The sequence below is a fragment of the Montipora capricornis genome, chromosome 6 (genome assembly GCF_036669925.1).
Source record: "Montipora capricornis isolate CH-2021 chromosome 6, ASM3666992v2, whole genome shotgun sequence".
NCBI lineage: Eukaryota > Metazoa > Cnidaria > Anthozoa > Scleractinia > Acroporidae > Montipora > Montipora capricornis.
The window spans coordinates 16,323,189-16,333,989 of NC_090888.1; the positions used below are offsets into that span (position 1 = coordinate 16,323,189).

A 10,801-nucleotide genomic window follows, 5' to 3' on the forward strand; every position below is an offset into this window, starting at 1 on the left:
AATGGTATTAATCTTTGCGTTCCCAAATTTAATCTTAATTTTTGCCTACAAGTGCGCTCAACTGTGGAATAAACTTCCAGTTAAAGTCAAGCTGGCCGATAATGTTAAGCTAAGATAAATTCAGTTGCAATTTTTTTTTAAAATATATTTTTTATATACTAGATTTTATTATTATAATTGTAGATTTAATGCACGTTCGTATTTTGAACGAGCTCTTGTGCTCTTAGGCGATAACGTGATTAAATAAATTATTGTATTGTACTGTACTGTATAGAAAAGATATATGTTTACAATCATTTCTTTTGTTATTCAAGGAACAAAAGACCTTTTGTTTGGACAGCCAATGAAGTTCTGGTTGGCAGATTAATGACAATATCTGAAGTCAACGAAATCTTCCCTATTGTATTGTTTTGTAAATTGAAGTGCGGGTTATAAACTAAAGAGGGAAGTGACCCTCTCACTTATACAATCATTTCTTTTGTTATTCAAGGAACAAAAGACCTTTTGTTTGGACAGCCAATGAAGTTCTGGTTGGCAGATTAATGACAATATCTGAAGTCAACGATATCTTCCCTATTGTATTGTTTTGTAAATTGAAGTGCGGGTTATAAACTAAAGAGGGAAGTGACCCTCTCACTTATCCGGACAATTAAGCAATTGTCTCCTGATAGAAACCTGGAAAATTCAGGTGGCTCTAAACTGAGTGACTTCAGTCATTTCTCAGTTGGCAGGGCACTGTATCGGCATCGCAGAGGGTCATGGGTTCAAATCCCGTTGGAGCCACCTAAATTTTTCAGCTGTCAAATAGAGACAATTGGTTTAATTGTCCAGATAAGTGTTCATGAGGATCACTTCTCTCTTTCGTTTGTCGTATCCCTTGGTAAATGGAAATCCTTTGCATGGTGGCTTTCAATCTTCCCTCTCAAGAACCTTTCCCTTGCTTAATGTAATTCAAAGTGTCTTCACATCCGGCCTGTAGGTAACGTCCTGTTTCTCGAATATACGGAAAATGCCATTGGTGAAACGACCATGCGCGTACTTGAAAGAGCTGGTCTGTTACATGGTCCTTATGCTTGTTGAAGGGGACCGGCAGTTTTTTTATGCCTTAGGCTTCCTCCATTTGAAGAGAATGCTTTAATGGGATCTGAAATGCGCTAACGTCCTGTTTCTGGAATATACGGAAAATGCCATTGGTGAAACGACCATGCGCGTACTTGAAAAATCTATTCTGTTACATGGTCCTTATACTAGTTAAAAGGCACCCGCAGTTTTTTTATGCCTTAAGCTTCTTCCATTTGAAGAGAATGCTTTAATGGCATCTGAAATGCGCTCGAAAAGCTTCGGGACCTTCCAAAAACGGACCCCTGTGTGTTCATTTTGGAGAAGCAAAAGCGCTCTGGCGTGTCGGTTCTCTGCAATCATGAGCCAGCAAAATTTGTGTACGCCTTAGGCGTTTGATTCTGGAAGGATTTTTTTCAGTCGGAGGAATGACGTGATCTTCTGCATGACGCCGCTATCTTCAGCTTGTTAATGTGGAAAAAATGCAAACAAAGACGGATTCCGAGAAAGATTTTCGGTTGCAGTGAAGGCAGACGGCAGGGTCTCATCACAGAACCATAGAAATTGTTTCATTCTAGCGTCACATTGTTCGTTTCAGTACTCGCTCGACAGCTTTGTTTCTTGGTAAAAGACAATTTCGACCAAACTTTACCGTTTTCTTAGACAATCAACTAAATCTTCCTTTATAGAGCAGTTATCTTCATTAGACACCGTAAAAGTCGTGCCGGCCATTCGGTGAACAAAATAAGAAAATAAAAGTTCAGTAATAAGCTTGAAATGAGCAAGAACGTCCTTGCAGTCCGAGCAAATCTTGCTTCCTTTTTGCTGGGCATTGGAAACCACTTTTTCTTTGTGGATCGTTTGTCTGATCCGAGTCTTGTGTGCTTGGCCTTATTTATTGGAGGGTTCTATGGAAACAATAGAAAATTAGTTTCACTAGAAAGCATATCATGTTTGCTTTTGCTCAAGAAGCAAGTATGATTTAGGTTTTAACGAACATCTACTATTTCCAGCGGGATACATCTCAGTTTTATCGTAACTTTAAAAGTCGAGAAACGCGATTCAATGGCTTCTGTGCTGGAAGAAAACGACGTTCTAGCTGTTACCCACAGGAGTCAGGAAAAGTCTGATTTTTGTAACTGTTTGTCGTTGTAGTCGAAATGGAACGAGAACGGCATGTTACCGTGTTTAGTTGTCTGTCCGCTACAATGCGTTATCGCTGATCAGCGAAGGCATCCTTCCTTTAGATTTCTTTTTTTCGGAGTTCCTTCCTCAGCCATTGGCAAAACACCTACTCAAAAGGTGACGTACTGTTTACATCCAAAATTACTTTCGGTGTGCTATGATTGGCTATTTATCGACAGCTCGCAACGCGCGACATCAGGCAGGCAACGCAAGCAACATTCGAAATTCTAAGAGACACGGGCAGGCCCTTTTACTCTGCCTTTTAACATGACGAAAGAGCAAGATAACAAACTCGACGGCCGCAGTTGTAAAGATTTTGTTTCAATTTTTGAGAAATATTAAGCCATTGACAAGGTTTTCGTTCGGCTACGCTGAGTCATTGGTAAACGAAAATCTCTTGTCAGCTTGTTGACCAATCAGAAGCTCACACGCGTTTTCCCGCGTGTCCTTAGCGCCGGGCCTCACGTACCAGCCTCCCGATCTGATTGGTTTGATTGCTTGTCCGTGTCCGTTGTGCTTACCTACCTTAATTGCTTCCATTTGGGCTGCACGGCACTTAGAAACACTTTCCATGTTTTTTGCCATACTTGTTTTGCATCATTTTAGAGGAAATACACGGTCTTTCTTGATAATCTATCGAATCAACCTTGTATTCTCTCACCTGTTTTAAAGGCTCCTCGTTGACCGAGTCTGAGCAGCTATCTTCATCGGAGGAGAACGCACACGACTTGATGCCAAAAGACTGTGAGCCTGAAAGAGAAAGAGATTTCATTAGCTGGTGCGGCAAGTTTTTTCCTCCTGTAAACATCACTTTGAATACAATATAATTATATTTGTACCGCTAATATTTTAACTCGAACACAAAAAATTGATACACGTTAGGGACCGTTCCTTATTTATGTAGTAGGGTGGGAGGGGGTAAATACGTTGGAAAGAACAAAACATCTGTAAGCCCCTCCCACCCCCCCCCCCACAAGCCATGTACATACCAATGACCACCCTTCTTTATGCAATATTTACGTGATCATGGCCTTCCCTCACGTCATATCTCCTCTTATTTTTAAAATGCATTAATAATAATAAAAATAGTTATAATAATAATAATAATAATAATAATAATAATAATAATTATTATTCATTCAAAATATTTCCCCGTTTCTGATTTGTTAAAACCACACGCATAATTCACCATAACCAGCTGCTGTTCACCAAATTTGGAAAGAAACTTCATCATATTCAATCGATGACGTCAAAAGTGCTACCCGCTGCAAATTATTGAACCGTTGACCGAAAAAAGCTGGGGACGAGATTGTGTTATTTTTGTTGAGCAGAAAAATGGCTGCGAGTAGGTTTAGAAGTTTGAGCGAAGAAAATATTTTGAATGAATAATAAAGCAATTATTGAATTCGGCTTTCGTAGAATATGAAGAATTCTGCAGATCTCGGAGGATGTTATCCCTTGGTGGATAACACCCTCCTCGACCTGCAGAATTCTTCATATCCTACTCAGCCTCATTCAATAATTGCTAATTATTATTATCATTTATTTACTTAATATAGCGCCTTTTAACATTAAAATGATCAAAAGCGCGTTACATTCATTCAAAAATATATGTTAAAATACAATAACTATAAAGAATCATAAGAACTACCTATAAAACCTAATACTAAACCCCCCCTTCCCCCCACGCTCAATGCCATTGCTAAGAATTACTTGTTGTAAGCTAAATTAAAAAGACATGTCTTCATTTTTTTCTTAAAAATGCCAAGATACGAAGTGATATTATTTCCCGAATATTTGCTGGAAGGGCCAGCTGCCAGTGTGGGGGCAGCAGCATATAAAGAACAAGCTCCTAATGTAGAAAATAATGAAGAATTTCATCTAAGGGAATAATATATAATATATAATATCGTTCCCAAATTCCTTACGTTAACCGAAGGATCAATGATATGATCACCTACATGAAGTACATGTACTGATGGACTTAACTTATTAATCTACTGACGAGTTCCAACAACTAAAAATTCAGTTTTATCATCATTGAGTAACAGCCGTCCTTCAATAAACCTTATATCTTTAATGCAATCCTCCATTACTTTGCATAAGTGTAAACAAAAGAACTAACCTAAATGTATCCGGATACGTGTGGTCGCGGTCTCAATACAAGGTCACCGGTAGCCTCTCAGCCATTCATAGGCTATGTCACTGAGATGGCCTATTTAGCATTACTCAATTTCACATGTATTGTTTGCACTCTAGAATTCCACTGTTTTACCCACCTTGGCCAAAGGACCTCTCAAACTGCTGACTCCCGTAAACCTCTTTATAAAAAGGTTTAGCCCCCTCTAGCCAATCTGAAATTGCCCCCCCCCCCCCCCCCCCCCCACACACACACCGCATAAATAAGGTTAAGGTAAAGATACTAAAGTGAACAAGAAGTAAATCTCTTGAGGTTCGCATCCACAGAATGATGTGGCCCAGTCGTAGTCGATGACCCGGTTGCTCGAAGCAGGGTTGGTGCTAACCAGCGCTAAATACCATTGAAACCTATAGGTTTTGATATCTCTTAACCAACGGTTAGCGCTAACCAGGCCTCAAGGAAACGGCTCCATGTCTCTGAAATTCGTCTAATTTTAACCGTCGACGTCATATCGTCGACAGTTTCAGTCGTATAGTATAAGACGTTTTTCCGTGAATTATACGGACCATGAAGGTCATCATGAAGGCAAACGACTACACCCCGGAAAAGTAAAAGTGCGTGGTTTTCTGACGTCTGACTTGGGCTCAGATCATACGCGGACAGCGAGTATGGAGTCCAGCAACCAAGCTTTCTGATTGGCCCATTGCGCTCACATGTATTACGTACAACTCAGTGATTGGTTACGTTTTACACTGTTTGTCCTAACTACTAAAAGATGACTTAATTGGCTAACCCTTCTCACATGCAACTCCTCGATGTCTAAGGCCAGAGTACTGCAGCGTAGCGGGAACTATGAGAGGACGTTCATGCATAGACACCAAAGGTGATTCCTTGCTGTTACCGTGGACAGTCTGGCCCCAAAAGCAGCCTTCATGCAAGGAACGATGATAACATAACAGAAAATTAAAGCGAAAATGAATAAAAGGAACGACATTGATAAATTTCTGGTTTTTGGCCATTTTCTGTATCTTCGTGAATCCAGTCCAGCCAGACAAGCAGCAAAACGGCTATGCGATACCGCTCTAAAAGCCAAACGTTTCAACTTTACTTCTGCTGAAAAGCCAAACGTTTCAACTTTACTTCTGCTGAAAAGTATATTTTGAAGGAGAGGTAATAGTGTCATAGTACAGCAGTTTAGTTACAAAGAGATGAAGGGAGTAAGCAGTTATAATGAAGCGAGTTCCCCAAGCAACCTAATTGAAGCTGTAATTCAACCTCACTTTGACTATTTTAACCCACTTTGGGGGACTGTGGAGTACAGGACAAACTTTATAATAGAGCAGCTCGTGTTTTGACATTTTCAAGTTATATGATGTAGGCTCGATTACCAGCCGTTGTTTGCGGAAAGGAACCCGAGCTCCTCTCCTGAAGAACGGTCCGATCTTCAATCCTCGGCAAGGAACGAAGGCCAGGCACGAGAACGTGGCGACAATCGAGCCTCCTTGTGATGCTGATGTTCGAGCTTCTTGGCGGAAAACATTTTGCTCAACACCAGCAAATTCACACAGTGAGAATGGTTTTTAAATGTCTCCATGGGTTGGCTCCGGGAATGAATTGAAAATTTCCCCGGAACATGCCTGGGTCATCGTCTCGATCACTGACTCTGACAAGAATTTATATTCAAATGAAAGTCGCAAGAGGGAAATCGTGTGGCGTACTTTACACGTACCAAAATGCGTGCTGAAACCGTTTTGTCTTCTTGTTGGTAGTCCAAGCGTCAGACCATTTAAATTGTTGTCTAATGACTCAAAAGCTTCACTGCGGGATTGCGAGGACTGCTTCAAACAAAAAGCAAACAAAGAAAAAAGAACATGAATGAAGAAATGTCTCCTTGGTTATGTGAGAGCACGTGTGTTAGTCCGGAAATTATCTTAACTTAAACAGTCCCTTGCTATCACATTGGCATAGCCACGTGCGCTTTTCAGTTGCTTGGACAAACAAACAACCACGCGAAAAAAGAAAATAAACAACAAACAAACACTAAAAAAAAACAAACAGAGCGATTACAAAGAAATTTTAAAAGAATGGGCTTCACCTCGTAATACAAATTCTTTATCTCTGATTCACTACTATGACATTTTTCTCGGTTGGCCAGGGTTGGTTTAGACTGGTAGAAGGATCTGAAACAGGTTACGAATATTTCGATTGTTACTTGTAATTACCTTATGACAAAACGACGTTTGGATGTAATTTTATGGCGTCGATGTCGAGAACGTCATAAGACATTAGGTTAATCTCAGCACTTAAAGTTTTGAGTCTGTCAGAAAGCTAGATGATCTTAGTTCTTTAACAGGGAACCACTCAGGGGCGAAATCAACATCTTGGTCCACTAAGAAAATATGTCCCCTTAAAGGGGTAGTATCATGGATTGTTAGCAGAAATCTGGAAAGCAAGGCCAAATTTACTTCAAAACGGCTATTTTAGCTGACAGAAACCATTCTTAAGTGTTTTTGACTACGCGCAGCCAAGATTAAAATGAATGCCAACACAACGGGACACAGCAGGCTCAAGTCACTGTCAGCAAACATATCATGGGGCATGAGGTTTGAAGAGTGCCGTCCAAGGTTGTGGACAGCGGTTGGATCAGGATGAGTTTCGACCAATAGCAGAGGTCTCTTTTCCAGTACTCTTCAGACCGCTGCTAGCAGGGAAACTTTGAAAATCAGAAATGACCAAATCGCACGAACGCAGTTTTGTTAAGCACTGGCAAAAGGAATGTGAGGCCCTCTGTTTGGTCTATGTGGTCAAGTGAAACGTAGACTTTTGAAAATGTGTGAAAACGTTTGAAAACGACTTCCCGCGAAATCCCGTTTAAAGAGTGTGTAAAGTGTGTGAAAACGTAACGCAAACCCAATTGCGGGTTTAAAATATTTCGCTTCGCCTTAGCTGACAAGTAAATGGAGAATTTCGAAATCGCATTTGTGTGACTGCTAACTCCTGACCAATGTACCTTCTCTTCTTTCTTGTTCTCCGCGCCCTTGAGTAAGAAAGTAAGGAGAATAAAAACACGCTTGCTTCAAGACACCAGCAAAGTAGTAACGCTGCAAATCTCCATTTAACGTCTACTTTCCACCAGAACGCCTCCCTGAAACATGGTAAAAAGGGTTTGTCTCAGTATGCATTAAGACCTAGTGGTTTGTATTTCGTCGTCGTCACTAACGATTGATGCAGTGTTCACATCAAGTGAACTAAACCAGCTGATCAACAAAATCATCCTTTGAGCAAACTGTGTCTTTCCTTCTTGCTTTGTTTAAATACATACACTTTTCATTCATCCATGCATTGCATGACGCATACTAAAAGCTCTTGCACGGAACTACATGTACTGAATCTAAAATATATTCATGCTGCATCAAGCAAATACTAACATATACTAATTTGAGTAACTGTTGAATGTCGAATGGCACAGTTTTGCCGAAAAGGTCTATGATGGCGAACAGAGAGTTGGTTATTTCTATTCGGATCCGTGTTTTCCTTGAATAGTTTTAGATGTTCTTGGAAAGTCTCTTCTTCATCCAACTATTCAAGAAGAGTAAGACCGCCGAGTAAGACTTATTCACGCTCTTTCCCCGGGGGCACCGTCTTCAAGCGCTTTCCTCTGACATTTCAATCAAATAAGTAAGTCATCAAGAACCTAAGCGATATAAAAATAGAACGACGTTTCGATGACTCCATGTCAATAATGATGACAGAGAGTCATCGAAACGTCGTTCTATTTTTACATCGCTTATATTTATTCTAAAGTGCTTCACAAAACCTTTTATCATCATCAAGAACCCCTTGGTTTATTTACGACCTGTTCAAATTTGGTAATAGCGCGGTGTGTCTGCTACAAATTAAAACCCTGTGCAAGTAAACAACTTTATAGAGTGATAAATTTCTTGAAGTGAACGGGGTAGAAGACATAGTCAACTTTCAAGTATTCTCGGTTTTCCATGACGTCACGGCCACCATGTTGGTTTCTCCAAACAAAGAAACGACGGCCATGTTTGTGTCCTGACCCAATCCTCCGGGAATTGAACTCTATTACTGTACAAACGCTTTCTTTTGTTTTCCTTGAGATCACGTGAGTGAAAACCAAGAATTGTATTGTCTTCGGTTCCTCATAAAGTTGGTATCAAAGTAGATAATACCCACGGTCAATGTTATGTGTTCGAAGCCCGATAAAGATAATCCTGGATAAATGGAAACTTGAATTGCGCTTTATTTGTTGAACAGCAACAAAAAGTTTCCACAAGATTTTACGGTCTTCAGTTTGAAAAAATCCTGTTTTCCTTCATCTTAAAGTTACATTGTTACGGATTTTTGACAGGCAATCTTCACAGGTCGGTTGGTATTTTTCCCCGATTAGTTAACAATTACTCCATGACCACGCGTTGGATATGACATGGTAAATAGTCAACTAGGTGCATAGCGCCAAGTTGGCTATAATCATCTCATACCCAACAAGCACGAGTGGAATGATTGTTTTATATAGAACTGCTCACAAATTATGGAGAAATCTTCCCTACTTTATTTTGTAAGTACAAGAAAACTGATGCATGCGTGCAGTTACTGATATTTGTAGAGCATGGTATAATAGCTCGTATACCATGATGTCTAAGCCAATCAAAACACTAGAATTGCATTATCCAATAATCTGTATAGGAAATCGCACAATTCGTGATCAATAGGTACGAGTGATTTTGAAAGTTCTCAAAATTGCACAAGCCTTTAAGCAAGTGCAATTTGAGAACTTTTAAAATCACGAGTACCTATTAATCACGACTTGTACGAGAAGGTCGTGCGATTTTTTATCTATAGTATACTCAACAAAATTACGATCAACCAATCAGAACGCGGTAACGGTGAGCTTTGTATATATCTTGTCCGATCCGTTCGTGTTTACTTCAGAACCCTTCCATGTTGGAAATCTTCGGAAGACTTCGGTTGAACCTCGGACACATGCTTAATTCTTAGGGTCAACTTCGAAAATCTACGGACGTCTTCGCGAGGACTTCGGAAATCTTTGGGAAAGTTCGGATTCGGATGCTTTATGGTCGCCTTCCGAAGTCTGTTGATTTCGGAAAACTTTGTGTCAACGTCGCAAAGGAAAGTAATTGGTACTCCTGGAGAGTACAATTTGGGATTAATTGTACTCCTCTCGTCCAATCAGAATCCAGTAACTTTGTTAAGTATACTATGGAGTTTTTAATAATCAGTGTTAATGAGGTTTTGAACAACTGACCATGGGGTGAAATGCATACTGCGTTTTACAACCCGAATCGGATAAACACAATCAAAGCCAATTTAGTCATTCAATAAATGAATATTTATCCAGTGGACAGCGTTATCCATCCCTGTTCGTCAACTAAGGCCAGAAGTGAAACCTACCAGCATCTCAAAATGGAAAGCGAAAGCCACGACAGCATAATCATCACACTAACTCTGTAAAGTCAAAGCCACATAAACAAAATCAGAGATTGAAGATTTAACAAAGCACAATGGTACTGATTAGTTGCTAACAGGACTGGTAATAAAGTGGCTTTGATCCCGGAACTGATTTTTGGAACTGAGTTTGCTGGTTCTCTACTTGGCTCTGAGGCTTTTTTTTGCCAAGTACTTCAGTTTTCCCTTTATAAACTGAAGCCAACATTTAATTCCACTCCATCTGGTTGACTTAATTTAATTTTGATCAGCAGTTTTCCACTTGCGTTCGGTCACACAGCTTTAGACTTTATTCTAATAAATATTTACTGTTATTGTTAATAACATAAAAATATTTGACTTTTCATAAATGTGCCAACCACTGGGTTCCCCGTCCGTTTGACCGTCTTCTGAGCGGAAGGTCGCGGGATCGAAGCATGGCCGAACCAACCCCTACGGGTCTTGCAAAAACTGAGGAAAAAGTGATTCCTTTCTCATAAAGCCCGCCGCACACGGCGAGGAAAGAGCTGAGCAAACCGCCTCGCGAGGCAGTTTGCTCTGCTCTTTCTCACGTGGCATCAGTGGCGTCGGAATTTCTACCTCCGACGCCATCTTGAACCACTGAAGTCACGTAAGAATGCCCTGTATTCCCTGTGTGCTTAAAGCCCGCCGCACACTTGAGGAAAGAGCTGAGTAAACTGCACCGCCGAAAAATATCAAACATGTTTGATTTTATCTTCACGGCCTCGCGAGGCGAATTTCTCACCACAATGTCCCCGCACACGTGAGGAAACGGCTGAGCAAACCGCCTCGCAAGGCAGTTTGCTCACTTCTTTCCTCACCTTGTGCGGCGGGCTTTACAACTGGAATAGTGATATGGCGTGTGATATGGTACAGCACTAAAGATAAGGATTTTAACGGACTTAACGAAAACGGTACAGTAAGTAAGTA

General features: G+C 40.4%; 1 protein-coding gene across 4 annotated transcripts in view; it reads right to left on the minus strand.

The window, feature by feature from the left end:
* Nucleotides 1-1,098: 1,098 nt before the first annotated feature.
* LOC138051620 (uncharacterized) overlaps nt 1,099-10,801 on the minus strand; it is a 26,806-nt gene continuing 17,103 nt past the window's right edge. For 2 of the 4 annotated variants that reach the window (XM_068897849.1, XM_068897850.1), the window contains exons 8-14: nt 9,818-9,871; nt 7,395-7,529; nt 6,480-6,564; nt 6,114-6,222; nt 5,178-5,312; nt 2,906-2,994; nt 1,099-1,967 (exon numbers count right to left, since the gene is read on the minus strand). In XM_068897849.1, coding sequence (XP_068753950.1) covers nt 1,743-1,967; nt 2,906-2,994; nt 5,178-5,312; nt 6,114-6,222; nt 6,480-6,564; nt 7,395-7,529; nt 9,818-9,871 — 832 coding nt within the window. In that variant the 3' untranslated portion in view covers nt 1,099-1,742. The remainder of the gene's footprint in view (nt 1,968-2,905; nt 2,995-5,177; nt 5,313-6,113; nt 6,223-6,479; nt 6,565-7,394; nt 7,530-9,817; nt 9,872-10,801) is intronic. The other 2 variants (XM_068897851.1, XM_068897852.1) reach the window with 2 other exon arrangements.